This window comes from Pararge aegeria, chromosome 16, assembly GCF_905163445.1.
Source record: "Pararge aegeria chromosome 16, ilParAegt1.1, whole genome shotgun sequence".
Taxonomy (NCBI): domain Eukaryota; kingdom Metazoa; phylum Arthropoda; class Insecta; order Lepidoptera; family Nymphalidae; genus Pararge; species Pararge aegeria.
The window spans coordinates 4771554-4790956 of record NC_053195.1 but is presented as its reverse complement, the minus strand read 5'-3'; the positions used below and the strand labels follow the sequence as shown (position 1 = coordinate 4790956).

At 34.0% G+C, this 19403-nt stretch overlaps 3 protein-coding genes across 3 annotated transcripts; 2 read left to right on the top strand and 1 right to left on the bottom strand.

Annotated features, from left to right (window-relative positions):
* Positions 1-1818: 1818 nt before the first annotated feature.
* Positions 1819-3557, top strand: LOC120630439 (mediator of RNA polymerase II transcription subunit 10). The gene is made up of 3 exons (XM_039899676.1): positions 1819-2066; positions 2224-2307; positions 3237-3557. Exons 1-3 carry the CDS (start codon positions 1945-1947, stop codon positions 3424-3426), a joined length of 396 nt encoding a protein of 131 aa, XP_039755610.1. The 5' UTR covers positions 1819-1944; the 3' UTR covers positions 3427-3557.
* Positions 3558-5059: 1502 nt separating this feature from the next.
* LOC120630727 (mitochondrial cardiolipin hydrolase-like) lies at positions 5060-6397 on the bottom strand. Its single transcript, XM_039900016.1, has 2 exons — positions 5921-6397; positions 5060-5819 (listed from the first exon to the last, which is right to left on the bottom strand). The coding sequence occupies exons 1-2, from the start codon at positions 6264-6266 to the stop codon at positions 5389-5391; spliced, it is 777 nt and encodes a 258-aa protein (XP_039755950.1). The 5' UTR covers positions 6267-6397; the 3' UTR covers positions 5060-5388.
* A 286-nt stretch (positions 6398-6683) lies between these two features.
* On the top strand, positions 6684-19122 carry LOC120630541 (exonuclease 1). The gene is made up of 10 exons (XM_039899794.1): positions 6684-7010; positions 8297-8416; positions 8645-8696; positions 9626-9835; positions 10871-11086; positions 11426-11585; positions 13260-13396; positions 14549-14766; positions 16142-17009; positions 18946-19122. The coding sequence occupies exons 1-10, from the start codon at positions 6850-6852 to the stop codon at positions 19120-19122; spliced, it is 2319 nt and encodes a 772-aa protein (XP_039755728.1). The 5' UTR covers positions 6684-6849.
* The last annotated feature ends 281 nt before the right edge of the window (positions 19123-19403 follow it).

The window sequence follows — 19403 nt, the reverse complement described above, 5'->3', positions numbered from 1 at the left end:
TGAGACATGACCATTTTAATAGATTGCTGCCTGGAGAATTCTGGGCAGTCTTTATCAGTAGCAAAATGACTACCAGAGCAGTGTAAACATGTAGATAATTCCTTGATGACCAAACATGAGTCACCTGTATGGGGCTGAGCACATCTGTAGCATCTGGGCTTAGATCTGCAGATTGTTTTAATGTGGCCAAAACGGCAGCAGTTCTGGCACTGTATTGTTGGAAGTTTATATGTTTCAACTGGCAGTGAGGTGTGGTATGAATATACCTTAACAGGAAGCATTTGCCCCCTGAAGGTTAGGACAACAGATTGGGTAGGCACCCAAGTGATGACACCCTCTGTGACAGATTTTCTGTTCAGTCGCCTTGATTTCAGAACCTCACCACAGCCAGGCGGGAGCTCTAGCGAATCAACAAGCTCGTCCATCGACCAGTCCACGGGAACTCCTTTCACCAGCCCCATTCTGGTTATGTTGTATGTGGGAATTATAGCTCTATATTTGCATAACTTCAAAACTGGACTAACCAGAAAGTTGTTGGCAGCTTGGGCAGAAGTAAACTCTACAGTAATTTTGTTGCGGCCTATATTTTTGACGCCGTCGTGGATAATTGAACCAATTTTGTGTTTGTGCAAGAATTGACCGAAATTTATAGCCCGTAATGACGCTCCAGAGGATGGGTCCTCCACTTCCCGTGAGACTTGGACGATAAAAGGCCCATTATCATCGTCAGAGTATGACTTGGCGCCTTCGGTGAAGGAAGGATGTATGTAAAGGCTTTGAACGGATGGGTTTACCTGAGTAGGATCAGTTATAGTTTTTTTGGCCGCATATACGTTGGTATCCTCTCCTTGTCGTTTGCGAGACGAGGCTGATGCCCCCGGGTCGGGCGGCTCAGGAGGTGTATCTAGATCCATTTTACTGGAAACACTATAACTACAGACACATAATAAATATTTAACCAACACCAAATACGGTTAGATTTATACGAATATCACCAATAACAACTATTTCTGCTGCTGTGTAAATTCACATAAAACACCGAAATTACACCGGAATCTCACTAACACGTGTGCACAAATTGACAGGCCAAGTTACAGTTCAATATAAACAACACCAAATCCTTTTCAAGACGAGTTTACAGTAAAATCAAAGAAAAATTTGAGAAAACCGCGTCCGCCATGTACGAAGTTTCCCGCCCTTTCATTAGAATATTGATGAGTTGATTCTACAAATTTGATAGTACTTTGTAAGATTTTAGATTTGACAAGAGACAACTTTGATCTTATACTTTTTTTTTTTTAATGTTGTTTTTTTTAATTTCTCCTCTTTAGGACTGTCAAAGATCATTGGCCATACAGCCTTTATTTTTTTATTCTTTAACATAGAAAGAAAGAAAGAAAGACTTTTGTATGGGTATACACACACTAAACGTAAATTCAACTTATAGTCTACTCAAAGATTCTAAGTACGGTGTGATCCTAAAATTTTTTTCACTCTTGTTTGCTTTTTTTGTTTAGAGTCAGCGCTGATCTTCCGTGAAGCCAGACTAAGCACTAGACATAGAATCATAACTTGATGAACCAAACTAACTTGCTTAACAGCTTTGGATTCTAGACCCTTAAGACCGACTGATGAATTTTTATTATTATTTTAATTTACGGACATGAATTGGTGTTTATGGCTAGAATCGCCGGTAGTCATAATAAGGTTATATCACATAGTGTTTATATACTCATTGGCCTGCATTTTCAAATTAATCTGAGGGCCATTTTGATCTGACAAGTGACAACTGACAATCGAGGATAAATAACCTTGTCTATGATAAATGATTGTGTTTCAGTTTTGTGTTCTGATTAAACCTCGAATCCGCCAAATATTTGTGCATTTTTTTTAATAATTATCTAATACATTTTCATCATTGATAACTTTCAACAATCAACCACTATGTCTGCCTCTCTGGAAAATCTAGAGACCCAGCTCGAAATGTTCATAGAAAACGTTAGGCAGATACGTATTATTGTCAGCGATTTTCAACCACAGGGACAAAGTGTTTTGAACCAAAAGATGTAAGTAATGTTATACTCTTTATACTAAGGAATGTATAAACAAACGTCATATCTTACTGCGACTTCTTTGATGTCATCCGTTCTAATAATTGAGGGTCAACCAACGTTTATTTTTTCGCCTAACCATGTCTTTAAAATCTGTCCTATTATTTTACAGCCAATCATTAGTCACAGGACTTCAAGAGGTGGATAAGCTGAAGTCTCAAGTTCATGATATTCTTGTACCAACAGAAGTTTTTGAGTAAGTCCAGTAATAATTATTAAAACGAACGATTATCACTGACAGGTATATTACAGCTAATAGACCTGATATAGTGCTAGTCGATCGATCAGTGCGCCGTGCAATAATTGTTGACATAACTATTCCACATGACGATAATCTGGTGAAAGCTGAAAAGGAAAAAGTATCTAAATACTTGGACCTTGCTCACGAGATTACCGCCATGTGGAGTGTTGAGTCGACCGTTGTTGTTCCGATCGTCGTTTCAGTCAATCGTCTTCTCGCGAAAAGCTTCGACCAACATCTCAAGAAGCTTTCGCTTGGTTGTTGGATCAAGGGTCGGATACAGAAGGCAGTAGTCCTTGAAACGGCGCGTATTGTGAGGAGGTTTCTCACTCTGGAGCCCTGACCACCGGTTGCTTGCGCATTCAAAAGCCCCGCAAGTGGAGGGTGGAAGTTTTTTTTTTATAAATTTTTAAGTGTTTTTTAATTTATTCTTAAGCATTGTTAATAATTTAAAAAAAAAAAAAGAAAAATAATAAATGATAGAAAATTAAATAAAAATAAAAAGTATTAAGTATTTGTTGTATTAAGTGGACTCATCACTAAAACACACTGAAACCTGAAACCTAATAATTTAATATTCAATAAAAACACACTACTTGTACATTTTGCTTATATTTGGGTCAGTCTAGAAGCTTCAGTACATTAATATGTTTTTAAATGTGACTGTGCTGCCAACAAGCCCTTATTTACTTTGAATTGCTCTTCTTGATTGGGTTTGTGTGAAGATGACCGGTTTTATATGCCTATTGTATGCAATTCTTTTGATACATTTTTGTCCAAGTGTGACACACAAAATAGTGAGTTGTAAAGAAATCCTAAGGCACAACCTTTTCCAGCTGTGCTTTTAACTTCTTTAATTCCAATGTTGCATTAATTTTTTACAGCTACATAGACCAAGGCCGCAACCCACAGCTGTACACCAAGGATTGTATAGACAAAGCTTTGGCTAAAAATGAAGAGGTCAAGGGAAAGATTGACTCATACAAACGCTTCAAGAGCCATCTCCTGACAGAACTATCAAAAACCTTCCCTAATGAAATTGCTAAATATAAAGCAATAAGAGGCGGTGAATAGATGTTATAATTTGATTAATTTTTTTTATTAGACATACATTATCATTATTTAAACTAGGGTTGTCAATTTTCTAGGAATTTGACAATAAATTTTTTTTTATTAAAATAAATAGTTTTTGATTTAATACAATATGTATATGTATATTATTTAATAATAGTTGTACCTAACCTAGACAAAAATTAGCTGGCACTTATTTAAATAATACACACACAACACAACACACAATATTTAAATAATATTTTAAATTCAAGTTGTGCCAAATTCTTAGAGCACTTATTCCATAAGTAAGATTTCAAAATACTATTAAAGGAGAAAGTCCATCATGTGGAAGTCTTCTTAAATATTGTAAAATGATTTTTTTACATTTAAAAAATATTAACCAAATTTTACAATTTACCTACCATTATAGTCTAGTAAACAAGTATAAAACCCTGTTGATTCTTGATCACGCCTTAAAAATATGAGCATTAGATTAATTATTTTGTGTGATATTCTGATTCAGGCAGCATTCCCCTAAAACCGTAACGGCCGCCCGGGGACCTACTTTCGGCGTTGAACAAAAATTTTAAATAATAAAAATAGAATATAGGGGACCGGAACTTTTTTACTAGAAATGAGCTCCTCTTTAAGGATCTTTTTTCAAAATTACTTAAATATTTGACGTTTTTGATTTTTTATCTAAATTCATTTTTCTGGACGGCATTCAAAGTTGAAATCTCAAATCATATTTCTAGAAGTGTGATCAAAAATTAACACTTTTTGAAGTTTTAGACTAGCTCACTTATATATATTAAGTTTACAATCTTGTATGTTACAGCTGCACCTAAATCTGCATAATCATTCTATTTTCTATACTACAACTATTCAGTACTACAACCTCACCATTTTCGGACAGTCTCCTTTGAGACATAGATTGACGGCCGACTGGCGCAGTGGGCAGCGACCCTGCTTACTGAGTCCTAGGCTGTGGGTTCGATTCGCACAACTGTCAAATTTTTGTGTGATGAAAATGATTGTTTTTCAGTGTCTGGGTGTTTAGTGTAATATACAGATATTATAAGTATTTATGTGTATCATATACATAAAAATATTAAGATAGCTGATGGCGAAGTGTGTATTGTCGTAGTATATTTATTTATTTATTTAGATATAATATAGACATGAAAGCACCGAATTAAGAACATACAGACTGATTTCGTTTCATATTAAATTCAAAATGCAACTGACATTGTTAGCACAAATTGAAAGTGAAAAATTAATTCCATCAATATTAATGAACAGATATGGTTCTGTAAATAATAACAACTCATTAAATCCTCATGAACTACCACAGTAGTCTGGAAAAATTTGCATGGTGCTCTTATAGAGTTTAGCACCAATTAAATGCTTTATTTTGTTTGTTACATTCCATCCATATGCAGTAATATATTAAAAATTATGGGTGGTATATTATTCTCATAAGTATAATTTTCTGTGATTTGTTTGAAAGTTAAGATAACATTTTCCATATAGGTACTTAATTGAAAAAATAAAAATAACATGATATAACAAGCATTTGATTTATTGAAAAAAAAACAAAATAGAAACAATCTTTTTAAAATATAGAATGAGAAAACATTTATAAAAACAGCAATAGAAAATGTATGAATAGAATAATATAAAATTATTTTATGAAAATAGAATAATAGAATCACTTTTCTTCAAAAGTGGATGCGATGATACCGATAATAGAAATTGTTGAATTATAGATTTTGGAAGCTTAAATAAAATAGAGCGCCCTTATGTATATTATTTCATAATAATCTGTTAATTATATTTAAAACAATCATTAATAATTACAACGTCTTTGCATTAAAATTGATAAACAACATTTCATTAGACAGGGCATGTTATATATTAAAATAATTTAATTAGAATTGATTAAAATTGATTTGATAGGGATTACTTCTAATATTATTAAACTCATTGACAAGGAGTATTAATTGAAAAATTATTAAATTGGTCTTGTGCCATTTGTTTTTCAATAGGGGTGACCAAATTATTGTTGTCGGTCATAGTATCGATAGTGACGTGTCGATCATCACCATCTATATCAGCACTGTCATCAGAGATTTCATCAGGATTGCGAATTTCGATTGTTTCTGCGTCACTATCACAGTAGATGTCAAATATAGTTAGTACATCACTAGACATGTTCCATAATTGATAAAACTCATTCTTCACTGGTTCAACCAATTTTTGTTTGCTAGTGACATAAACATAGTTCCAATGGTCGAATGATCGGTCGTCACCCCAATTGAGTGTTCCCGTCATCAGGATCTTATCATCGACTAAGCAGAATTTGTGCTTCATCCTAAACACTGGTTCGTTGGCTTTACATTTTATTTCGGCACCTGAAATTAAAAAGCATATTTATATTTGTATAAACCCAACGAAACATTTATAAAACTCCTTATTGATTAGAATGTTTAAATACTTGAAAATTAAAACCTACCAGCTACAATGAGTTCTTTGATGAAAAAATCGGAATTTTCATTGTATCCAGACCGGTCGATAACAATTCGAACTTTGATATTTTTAGACTTTATCAAGTTAACCAAACGGGCTTGTATAGCTGGATTATGTATACCGGGCATGCAAACGTTAACGCTGTGTTTAGCACCTTCAATAAAGCTGACCAATTTGTCAAAGTAATTGTGTGGATTAAACTGTAATTTACAAAACACCATCACTTCATTAATTTCAGTGTTACGACGTTTGTAGAAATACGCAGCAGCAGAAACAGCACAAGTTATTGCAACTGCAGCCGCCGATGATAGGAGACGCGGACTTAATCTCATTTTATGTGATTTCAAACATTTAACACTTATATTGCGCACGCTAAAAGACCAGCCTTCAATTTTATAGTTTGATATAAAATGAGGTGGTCATTGATATTGATACTTTTTCATTCACTAAAAATGATTTTCTACTACCCTCATTCTGGATCAAAATCATTCGATTCTTCGCATAAGCGAAATGCGCGTGTCTATGTTTTTAATAGACATGTTAAAAATTCATTGCCGAATTGAACACAAAAAACTTATTTAATGAAATATAAAAAAAAGAATAAAATTCTTCCATAAGATATTAACAAAAATGTATTTCATTAACATGATGTAAATAATATTTAAGATAATAAAGTTTATTAAGGGTATAGAGCGTTCCTGCACGTTTTACAATGACAGCATGCCCGGCGGGAATTTTTGACAGATTGCTGATGTTATATTAAATTAATTTCGTTTGTTTACATGTCATAAAATCGTGGGATTTTCAATTATGTTAAAATAATTATGAGGACGTTATAGTATTTTAAAAGTAGTAAAATAGATAATACAAGTATTATCTTGGATGGTGTGCCGGGTGTGTTAATTATAAAGTAAAATGGGTATAACAGGTCTAATACCCTTCCTTGAGAAAGCTTCAAGAAGGGCTAATGTGGGTGAGTTTAGCGGTTGCTCCGTGGCAATAGATACTTATTGCTGGCTCCATAAAGGAGCTTTTGCTTGTGCAGATAAGCTGGTACGCGGTGAAGAGACTGATGTGTAAGTATCCCAAGAGTTTGTATCCGAATAATTACCTATTTGCCTGCTTGTATCTGATACATTATACAGTAACTATTCAAACACATTAACCACATACAGATCCTCAGAATCAGCTGTGTTCAGAATGTTCCAAGCTGCAATTAATCCAATTATGCTTTAAGATTTATTGTTTATGGGATAATAAAAAAGGTTACTACACTGTAGAGGATTTTATATGTGACATGAACGCTTGGATGGCTGCTATTCCAACACATTTCAAAAGTACCTACATAGTTGATAATTGATATTACTTAAAATGTTTTAATAGCTAGGTTTTGTAAAATTTCATGGTAATTTATTACATTAATTACAAAACTTTTGTACACATTATTTTTCTATGGTAAACCATAAAATGCTATGCTTAAAAGCAATTCATGTAAAAATATTTTTTTTTATTGAAATAATGACAGATTTGTATGACATTCAGAAAGTGTACTGTTAGGTACCTACTTTGAAATAAAATATTTGATTTGATTCGGTTGTAAACTACAGTGAGAAAAATAAAATCATACCTTAATAAATACTAAACTGCTGCTGGTTGTTGCTGCAACAAATACTTCCTGGGAGATGTAGACAGCTGTGTCACATGATGCCTTGCCATACGCACAAGAAGAAGACAAAATATGTAATTTAAGGATTGAAACAATTTTGCTACTATAAAAATAAGCTTCTTGTTCTTGACTTGTGTACTATAACATAACTATACAACCATTTTTGAGACTTAGTATATTTTGGTAGGGCCTATTTGCAAAATTGTTCTTTTATCCTTTTGGATTTATATACTCTGTTATGTTACATTAATTAGGCTCTAATGGGTCACTGTAAATAAAACAGTGTTCTGTTCAAGCTCATTTTAGTAGTATGGCTGTACCAGTACAGCAATGCAATGCTTTACAAAAAGCCTATGTGGAGTAGCAGTGTAAAGGATACCAGATTTTATTGAGTCTTATTAGCATCTGGCAGATTACTTAAGAAGCAATTGGGTCTGTTATGAAACAAAAAAAATTAAAGCTACATTAAAGAATAATAAATGGTTTTATTTTCCAAACAATGGAATAACTCAAAATTAATTCAATTTCAAAAGTCATGTATGTGTGATTGTACTGCCGGAGTTACTCTAACACTTCCTCTTTCTTTCAAATGCTATCTATATCAATTTCACAACACTAGTATCTCAGTGTACATATTTGACAAAATATAGATTTCTGTTTTACCAACTATATTTTTCTATTTTATGTTTGTTGCAGACATATAAAATACTGTTTAAAATATGTGACAATGTTGCTTTCAAAGAATATAAAGCCAATTTTAGTGTTTGACGGACGCCATCTGCCCGCAAAGGCAATGACAGAATTAAAGAGGAGAGAGTAAGTATTTTCAAGAACAGACATTTAAAAACAATATAGAACAACTAGAAATTTATCGATTAATGGAAAAGCCAAATGTTTTTTAGGCATGGCCACAGTGGTCTTTTAGTTCTTTGTCCAATTCTATTTTAATGGAAAAAATTTAGTTTCACTTTAAACCCTATACATACTCGTAGTATAATTTCTAAATCTGCAATAGTTTTTTTTACATACATTTGTGTTTTACAGATCTCGGGATATATCAAAGAAAAGAGCTGCAGAGCTATTGAGCTTAGGGAAGGTAAAAAGGACATTTAACTATATTTTTGTCAAATAATATCAACTTCATGCAGGCTATGTAACCTTATAGATTTTGTATTCAGTAAAACGTGCATAGTTGGTGCAAACAGGAAAGGATCATCCTTTCTAGTGAAGCTCAACATGCTGCTTTCCATACCTCTTTGGCAAGTCCTAATTCTTTGGAGGGTTTTTTGTGTCAGCGCCCATATTTGGCATCCGTCAGTCAAGACACAAAGTATGCAAAGATTAAAGAGTTCTCTCTTAGATGACATTGGCTTTTTTGCATGACCTCTTTGAGCCACCTATGTGATAATAATAGGTTAATTCCCGCCAATCCGCACTGTAGCAGCAGGGTTCCTTTATGTGGCAGGTTAAGCTGTAACAGTAGGAGGTCAATAAGCTGAGGAAGATGTTTCACCTTTAAAGAGAAACTTGTGGCCATTTCCCGCACGTAATTGCTTCACTTGTTGCACATCAATCTTCCCCGTTGTTTTGCTCCTATCGAGACTCCACTTATAGACTCCACTTATAGACTCCACTTATAGACTCCACTTATAGACTCCATTGTACAAGTTTTTCTCCCTCGCAATCGAGCTGACAATTTCGAGTATTTCTGTATCGTCAAAGTAAAATTAACCTTACATTACTTGTTTAGAGTCGCAAATCCTGCGCTTCTGCTTTTTGTTTTACGAGCGTTATGTCAAAAGCCTGAGCTAAGGAATTATAGGCAAATTTGAGCTTTAACGCAATTGCAATTAGATCCATTTTACTCCGGTTTTCAAGTATACCTTGTACTAAGGCTACAGGTTGCCAAGAACTTTCGAGAAAGTGGATGGTGGCAGACCTCGCGTTGTTCTTCAGTATCACGGGTTTCCTCCGACTCCAAGCTTGCTCTGAACAGAGGATGACGTATGACGATGACTCTTTCAGATTGAAGAGGCAAGATCGTTCATGCGTCGGAGTGTAGATATCACCCATGCAATGGCTCTAGCATTGATCAAGGAGTGCAGGAAACGCAACATAGACTGTATAGTGGCCCCGTACGAAGCCGACGCACAACTGGCGTACCTCAACGTAAAGAATTACGCGCAACTGGTTATCACTGAGGACTCCGATCTCATACTGTTTGGTTGCACAAAGGTATGTTAATTTATATTAAATATTCGACTATCTATAAAAACCTATTAGGAGATGGAAATGAGTGATTAATTTTAAGTTTTTAAGTTTGTTTTTTTGGCCTAGCATTTGATTGGTCATCAGGTCACAATAATGTATAATAATAAATGTAAACAAAACGCAAACTGTCGACATTCCGGCGCAACGGTGAGCGCTGTGAATTTTAAGTACGAGGTCCCGGGTTCGATTCCCGGTAGAGTCAATTCGGAAATTTATAATTTCTGAATTTTCTCAGGTCTGGTCTGGCCGGCTTTGGCCGTGGCTAGTCACCGCCCTACCGACAAAGACGTGCCGCTAAGCGATTTAGTGTTCTGGTGCGATGTCGCGTAAAAACCTATTATGGGTATAACTACCATACTCCCTAACAAGTTAGCGCGCTACCATCTTAGACGGCATCATCACTTACCACCAGGTGAGTTTGCAGTCGAGGGCTAACTTTTAGTGGAATAGAAACAAGGTCACAATAATGCAAACAATGATATTTATTTATTTAATTGTAAAACAACGCAATTTTTCATTAACTACTGAACTACTATAAACTGTGTGTCAGTAGTACCTCGATTACGCGAAAATCACAAAGAAATATAACCTTTATAAATATAAGTACCTTTACCTAGTTATGTTAACCATCCGGTTTTTATAAACGCATAATGTTTATTATTGAAGGCCGAGTGGCGCAGTGGGCAGCGACCCTTCTGAGGCCGTGGGTTCGATTCCCACAACTGGAGAGTGTTTGTGTGATGAACATGAATGTTTTTCAGTGTCTGGGTGTTTATCTGTATATTATAAGTATTATACAGATACTTATATAATACTCATCAATAAGTATTGATGTGTATTATATTCATTAAAAAATATTCATCAGCTATCTCAGTACCCATAACACAAGCAACGCTTACTTTGGGGCTAGATGGCGATGTGTGTATTCAAACGATTCCTTACATTTTGTATTTTTATCGGAATTTTGCAGAATAAACTAGCTTTCTGTCATTCTTTTAGGTACTTTTTAAAATGGATCTCGATGGCACTGGTACTCTAGTTGAAACAGCTAAACTTCCTCTTGTCATGAAATGCCCGATAGAACACTACCAGTTCAGTAAGTTCCGGCGGATGTGCATTATGTCCGGCTGCGATTATTTGGCGTCCTTGCCCGGCATTGGGTTGGTCAAGGCGAGACAGTTTGTTACTGCGTCACAAGATTCGGATTTTGCTAATGTGAGTTAAATCCCCTTGGGGGTGAAATAAGGGATAACATATATTTTACCACTTTAATTTTCTAGACAAACTAATTTTCATCTATATAGCTTAAAAAATTGTTGACTGTCATAAAAAACTTTGATCCCCGATTTGATCCCCTGGGGGTGACTTTTTTTAAAAGAATTGGACTATCAAATTAATAAAATTCCTTTTTCAGCACGATGCTGCCTAAAATCCGAATATATATAAGGTTTAATACTTACTGCCATACCTTTAACAGGCCCAGGAAACAGGGGTTTCTCAGTGCAATAAATTAAATAAATAAATATATAAATAAAGTGTGTAATTAATTTTCAGGCACTTAGAAAACTGCCGAGCTTCTTCAACAGATCTAATTTGACAGTGACAGATGAGTATAGAGAGAACTTTTTGAAAGCAGAGGCTACGTTCAAACACCAGTTTGTTTATGATCCTACCGAGAGGAGAATGGTTCGACTCACTGAACCTGATGATGAAGGTATGATTATATAAATATTCTGTTGATTATACAGGGTTAAATAATACAGCAGGACTAGCACAGACAGGAGACAAAAATTATATCCCCTGATTATATCCTTATATACCTATATAATTAACGTAATAAGATAGGGGATATAATTAACGTGGCCACCAGCTAGACGGAAACATGGAATAGGAAAAGTTTACCACCGTTTATTATTACACCACTTGTACGCCAATGCTCTGAGATTTGATAAATCTGTGGCAGGAGATACGCTTGCTTTGAAACGATCATCCGGCTTCGGTGTTTCCTGATACATACAACTTGAATGCGTTCATGGCAAGAGTGAACAGGCATTTTCTAGGCAAGCGCGCCCCAACTTAGACCGCATCATTGCTTTACATCAGGCATGATAGTTGTCAAACGCAAGTCTATCAAGTATTAAAAAAAAAAAGATAAATTTGTATCCTTTCCCATGCTAGCTGTGCTGAAAGCTCTCGGCTTTCTAGTTCCTCTCATTAAAACAAAACTAACAACTTTTGTCCTACGACTATTTCGACAAAATTCAGTGTCAATTTATTTCATACTAAAAAAATAGTATATCATGTTAATTCTGTAAACTGACATTACACTGTGAAACCAAATACATATAAACCGGTTGCCAATCGCTGCGAACATGCACGATACAGTCGTGGTTAGCGCGTTAGTGCCGGCCGATGTTTCGTTACAGAGTAGTAAAAAATAGAGTAACTAAATAAAATATTTAATATACTATTGAGTTAAAAAATGTCGTAGAACAAAAGGTTTTAATTTTAATGTAAACAAAAAGAGACTTAGATTTCCTTGATTTATCGTTTTTATTAAGGTACCATAATGGTACTTAAATGGTAAGAATAGTATATGATGCTAATTTTGTTTTTCAAGTGTCACAATTTTATATTTTGTTAATCATACTTTCGTCTTGTAGATAATAATATAAAAACTGGTCAAATAAAAAAAAAACTCATAATAAAACACATTAGCTAATAATAAAAAATATGAGCTAATGTCAAGAAGTATATGTGCGAGTGAAAGGGACACAGATACTACCTCCTTTTCTCTCTCACGCAAACAACGCCAAAGTTTGTTTACATTAATTATATCTTTTTGTTGGCCTTTGTTTAGTATACCCTTGAACAAAAAAAGGAGTAAAATGTTTCTAGCATTAATCTATGTATGTAATATGTATGTATGTGAGTTTCTTTGTTCCAGTATAAATTGTAGGTGCTTAAGGAACAATTACCCTGGCTAAGTTTGTTGTGGGCTCTTCTTAGACCAGGGCGCGTTTGGAACCCTCCTAGCTTTAGTTTTAAGTTACCGAATGCAGTTATCACCATCACTAACATTAGTGTAACATGTTAAATGTATGAACGCTTCATAAGTGCCTGTAATAAGGTCTACATGAATAAAATATTTTTGAATTTAGAATTTTGATTCCTCGCACTTTCATATTAATTACACCATAGAGTGACATGTATCTATATATATATATGTCACTCTATGGTGTAGCACTTGTCATATACATATTTATAAGCTATATGGTGCTTGTATGGCAACGTTTTCTAATGTTAAAATTAATATAATATACGGCAGTGGGGTTTTGTAATTTTTAAACTTGACAAAAAAAGTCGAGTAAAAATGCTATTGTTTCAGATATTGAGATAGCGTTGTGCGTTAATGCCGGTGAGCTGTTGGACGCTAAAGTCGCTTTTCAGTTGGCTTTGGGAAACATTGAACCTTTTACACTTAAGAAAATGGACAGTTGGGACCCTGATCACCGAGATGTGGCTGTAAATATTTCAATACTATTTTATCTCTTATTTTTACCAATAATTAAAGAGAAGAGGAAGTAAACTTCTTTCACTTCGTACGTTTTTCAGGCACTTGGATAATTTTGCGGCATTTTTATCCGCGTAAGTGTAAAAAAGTAAATGAAAAGTCGTTCGTCTAGTAAAGGGTTCAATAACATTTTTAATCTTCTAAAAATATTAATTTATATTCAATGTTTTATTAACCCGTAGAATACTAAAATAACCCAACGTAACCTCATCTTAAATGGTGTTCCCTTCACTAGATGAACAACCTGACATCTGTTTGCTTACATTTTACAAATGAGGTTGCCACGCACAACTGCTTTACACGCCACACACACGCACTCAGTGGCTTGCATAGAGGGCTAAGCACAGGGTATGCAGAAACATAAAATGAAGAAAATCTCCAGTATGCTTAAGGGTAAAGCCTTTATAACTCTTACAGGAGATTTTCTTCATTTTATACTATCTACATACCCTGTGCATAACCCTCTATGCATACCACAGATTATTATAATGTATATAATAATACACAAGATTATGAAAAACCAAGAGAAACCAAACGGTGGTGGTTTCTCTTGGTTTTTATAACCTTAACATTGCCTGGAAGAGAACCCTACTAAGCGATAAGGCAATTTCACCTTTTCCTGTCCAATTTTTCTTTTTGTGGTGTACGAATAAAGTTAATAAATAAATAAATATACTACGACGATACACACATCGCCACCTAGCCCCAAAGTAGCGTAGCTTGTGTTATGGGTACTAAGATGACTGATAATAAGAATATTTTTATGAATAATATACATAAATAAATAGCAATATACATACATATAAACACTCAGACACTGAAAAACATTCATGCTCATCACACAAACATTTTCCAGTAGTGGGAATCGAACCCACGGTCTTGGACTCAGAAAGCAGTGTCTCTGCAAACTGCGCAAATCGGCCGTCAGTTCCTAAATAAATAAATTGTGTACGGTCTGAGACAATTTAAAAAATTACAACCCCCACAAAATCTTATATTAATAATGAATGCATCAATAAACTTTTATTACAAAACAGAAAAAAAAAGTTACAAAAACAGAAATGTAATATAACTTTACTACAGTTTACATTTAAAAATTCCAGGTGGACAGCAATATAAAAACCAGCAGCTGGAAAGAGAAAGGTATAGCAAACCATCCGAGCATATGGAATAAGAGCTTCACACAGTACTTAACTGAGAGCAGTCCTTGGAAGAAAAAGGTCAAGAAAGTTGAGCCGATCATATCTGCACCACAGACCAGGGCAAAAAAGAAAGTTGTGACCTTAGTCAGCAAGTATGTGCCAGAGACGCAGGATGAAAGGTATATTGTTTTTTTTTTTAGTTTAGTTTTGAATTGTTTGATTAGAAATCTAAGTGTGCAGATTTCTGATCAAACAACTATACATTGTTTTTAAGTAAATATAATTTTTATATATTATATTTGTATTGGTTTATATAATATTTATTTGTCTTTAGGTAGAAATATTGTTTTATATATATCGGAGAAGGCGTCTTTGCCGTCGTTTAAAAAATATGCTGAACCGCTGACCTAACTTGGGTCACCGGTTACACTGTTCGTTGATATTAAAATTTAGTTCAAAGCAAACGAGATTAAATGCCAATAGATTATAATTAATCATACATTGTAAACCAAAATACAACTTTATTTGTTTCTTAGAATTATTATAATTATTCTATTGCGTCTATCACGCTTGCACATTTCTTCAGTAATCATTTCCCTGCGCCCGGGTCCGCCACTGCGCACCGCGTCGTCTCCAAAACCAGCCACAACGTGATCGACTCCTATTGGTCGTACTCGTTCCATCAGTGATAACAATTTTAGAATAAGTAAGTTTCATTTTTGAAACTTACTTATTCTAAAATTAAACAAATTACAAATTACATCGAAACATCATTATAAATTAAAGAAGTATTTAACCCAGATTTTGCTGCCAGTCAAACAGCAACATCTTTACATGGAGTTATTAACATTTCACAACTATGCCAATCTATTGAAACGAAGCTACAAGTTCTTACAAAACTATAATCTTACTTATTTATTACAAGTAAGTTATTGGCAATTCAATTACATTAAAAATCATTAATAAAATGATGATAAAATTTAGGTTAGATCTGAATGGCAATCAGACATAAAATTCATTAGGAGTATTTTATCGCTGATATTGCCATCTGTTGTCACAGCGTAGAACTATCTCACAAAGTATAAAAGTTATTTAAATAACATTACCAAAGCCAATATCAAACCATTTGATTTGAAAGAATGAGGTTTTACGTTACAAAATAAGTTGCGAGTTAAAATTATTAAATAAAGTTGTTCAAATAAACGTCACTCAGCCTCCGCGGCGACATATATATTATATATTTATTTAAGTAATGATATTTTTATTTTATGGGTAATGTATGTGTGCACCACCAACCCATTTTCTGTATTTGTTTTCTTTGCCATTTGTTGCCTGGAAGAAATCGCTATGAAGCGATAAGGCCGCCAAATTGTATACGTTGTTTTGTTATACTTTTCTTTTTATTATGTACTTTTTGTGGTGTGCAATAAAAGTATTATTTATATTAGTCATTCATTATTTTCCGCGTAGTTGGACAATCTCTCTGGAGATTGACCATGGAATGAAATCGGGCAGGGAAAGTATTTATATTAATTCTATAATTTGTCTTTACAGTTTATCAATAGAAACCTTAACGAGTATGTATTGTAAAGAACCGGCGATTAAGAAGCAAAAATTCGATGCCGAAAACGATACTCAATACATCGAGACATTCACTCAAGACGAATATAACATGGCAACGTCCGATACAGAAATAACAAGAAGTCTTCCACAGAAAAATAAATCACCAATTTTAGAAAATAGACAGAGATCCTACAAGAAATACCTCGAGCAAAGAAGTAACACGCTTTTGAAAAAACTGAGTCGATTTCCCAGAACAGTATTAGACGAAAATGTTATTGAGAGCAAATTTTTCAATGAACCTAAAGATTTGGGCAATAAATTTGAAAATAGTGTGACCATAGAAGAATCACCTGAAAAATGTGTTAATACCGTCGAAGGAGATAGAAAATCGAATCTTGACTGTGAATTGATTATTGAAACTCAGTGTACGGATATTGATTCACAAAAAGAGAATTATTTGAGTCCAAAAGTGGCTCAAATAAGTCAAATTTTGGAATCCAGTCCAAAAACTAGGAATCCATTTAAACTGACACCATCACAATGTTCAGAAAACGATCCGGAGGGATCACATAAAGAGAAGAGTCCAAAAACTTTACAAACGAGTCCGATTTTGTTATCTAGTCCTATAAATAAGAACCCTTTTAAATTGAAACCTAGTTGTTCAGAAAACGATTCAGTGTTAGAGGATTCTCAAGCATTTAATTCTTTGAGTCAAAAGAGTCCAATTTTGGTACGAAGTAATACATTTAAGTTCAAGGAAGCTCAGTTGTCATCTGATACTGGTTTTAGTGAGTCGGTCATAGACAACACATTTCCTTATGAGGATTTGGTAGTGCCAGTCGACCCTGAGGTAACTAAGGTATATATCTAGTAGTTGGAGTCTATGGTAGGTAGTCTATATACACATGTACGAGTTTACTTATATATACAGGGTAAAGTAAAAAATAAATGAAAGCTCTCGATCTGTAGTTTCTACCATTAAAACTAACGACTTTTGTTCTACGACTTATCAAAATTCAGTAATTATTTGTTTTATACAAAAAAATTATCAAACCATGTTACTTCTGTAAAGTGTCATTACACTGTGTAACCAAATACGTGGGATTCAACAAAGTCGCGAAGTCGGTGTCCGCAAGGTAGAGTCACGGTTCACGCGCTGTTGTAGATGTTACATTACAGAGTAGTAATACGTAGATTACCTATTTAAAATATTAAATATTTCACAAACAATCGAGTTAAACAAAATGTCGTAAACAAAAGTTTTTATTTTTTATGTAAACAACGGCAGGCCGAGAGCTTGCTAGTAGTCTTTATTTAGCCCTGTATAAACCATAAAAGTTTTTGATATATTGTTATATATCAACTCGAACTTGTGTTACATACTGGTTGTTTAGAAATTGCCAACGTTTGTATGTAAGCTTATCTATATATTTGAAATTTAATCATTTCTCATCAAGAAAGTAATGATGTTTACATAAATACACCCCCTACTCATGGTTATGTCACATAATATCTTCATAAAATCAACTATAAATAAAACAAATATTTTAGATATTTTACAAAGTAACACATCAGATGAATCTGACCCAACACGGTGCTACACTTTCGCATTTATTAATACCACTAAATAAAAAACGTCAAGATTTATTTAGAATTGCATACATTTACAACAAACATTTACATCCAGGATAAAAAGTATCTTATATCTGAAATCCTAATAGTTTTTGAATAAATCACTGCCATAGTTTTTAGTGAAAGAAATCAGATACAGCCTGTACCATCACATTTAAAATCATGTGACTCCTGTCACTTTATTAGGTACGCGTCGCGTAGTGACGGTACTATGCGGTCGGTCTTTTATCTTGAATAGGGTTGTAATAAATATACACTTAGAATGTTTTGAATTCGTTTGTATGGAAAAATAAATATGCTTCTTTTGATTTTATATTTTTACAGGGCGATTCCTTATGAAATATACTTATGCATCCTTCAATTTTATTTCGTATTTCTGTTACACATTGTATACGTACCAAATTTCATCAAGATCGGTGCATGGTTAAATTGAACATAGGTAACAAACTAACAGACACACATTAGCATTATATATATCTTACTATATATATATATATATATATATATATATATATATATATATAGTAAGAACGTATAGTATTAGTATTTTGTTCGTATTTGCACTATAATAGTTAGTAATTTATTGTAAGGGCCATCTCACACCGGGCAGAGATTTCCACAACTGGAAAGTATTTGTGTGATGAAGATGTATATTATAAGTTTTTATGTATGAATATTAATTCATAAAAATATTCATCAGTTATCTCAGTACCTCTCAGTATCAGTCCAGAATCGGAATGACGATATTTACGCCCGAGCTAGCGGCAAGCGCGTTTGTAGCGTGGTGGGTCTAAGCTTTAAAATCATGGCTTTTGTGAGATAGGGGTCTGTGGGATATTAATAGGCTGATAATGAAGCTAAAATCTTCTTACTTAAACAATATAAGATGTAATTCGTGGTCTCCACGATACTCAGGCTACCAATATACCGATAGTGTGGAGACCAATAGCAATTGATTTATGTAATCTTTTAAAAAATAAATTTATTTTTTAAACAGTTCTCACATTAGTCCATGGTGTGAGATGGCCGTAACTGTAGTTAAGTAGTATATAGATGATTTAGTTATGTATTCGTTTACGTAGTTGGAAGTTTCTAATCAAACAGAATGTATGCGTTGTTTATTAAGAAACGGCCTTTAAATTAATTGAAATGTTTTCCCTCAGTCGTTATACTTCAGTGATTCGCAATCGCCACCAAAAGTGTCTTCGCAACCGTGCTTAGACAAGTTCAAACATGGTGTCAAGAAACCGACATGCCGAGTGCCGGGTTTGAGGAAAACCGCCTCTCTGCCGTCCAACCAACCAACTTTGTTGAGCAAGTTTGGCTTCCAGAAAAAGTAATCGTTATTTTTTTTACTTGCTCTCGTCTTCTCACTATTTGATTGTACTCTATTCCTCTTTATACTAATATGAAAAAGCTGTAGAGTTTATTTAAACTTTAAAAGCTACTAAGCCCTGTGGGACACACTACTAACTTTGCCAAGTTTTTTTTATTTTTTTATTTCTTTATTAAAGGAACACCAACAGCTTGTTCGCAATACATATTAAAGGAAAACTACAAATATTTTGTTTCTAACCAGTGTGACTAGCCACTTAAAGGTGTGCAAAGCATTTAGAAGTTA

Bases quoted from the DNA above. Each gene is read 5' to 3' on its own strand.
- LOC120630439 (XM_039899676.1), top strand. From the start codon at position 1,945: ATGTCTGCCTCTCTGGAAAATCTAGAGACCCAGCTCGAAATGTTCATA. The intron at 2,067-2,223 runs GTAAGTAATGTT...ATTATTTTACAG, and splicing joins AGTGTTTTGAACCAAAAGAT to CCAATCATTAGTCACAGGAC. The intron at 2,308-3,236 runs GTAAGTCCAGTA...AATTTTTTACAG, and splicing joins GTACCAACAGAAGTTTTTGA to CTACATAGACCAAGGCCGCA.
- LOC120630727 (XM_039900016.1), bottom strand. From the start codon at position 6,266: ATGAGATTAAGTCCGCGTCTCCTATCATCGGCGGCTGCAGTTGCAATA. The intron at 5,820-5,920 runs GTAGGTTTTAAT...TTTTAATTTCAG, and splicing joins CAAAGAACTCATTGTAGCTG to GTGCCGAAATAAAATGTAAA.
- LOC120630541 (XM_039899794.1), top strand. From the start codon at position 6,850: ATGGGTATAACAGGTCTAATACCCTTCCTTGAGAAAGCTTCAAGAAGG. The intron at 9,836-10,870 runs GTATGTTAATTT...TCATTCTTTTAG, and splicing joins TACTGTTTGGTTGCACAAAG to GTACTTTTTAAAATGGATCT. The intron at 17,010-18,945 runs GTATATATCTAG...GTTTTCCCTCAG, and splicing joins TCGACCCTGAGGTAACTAAG to TCGTTATACTTCAGTGATTC.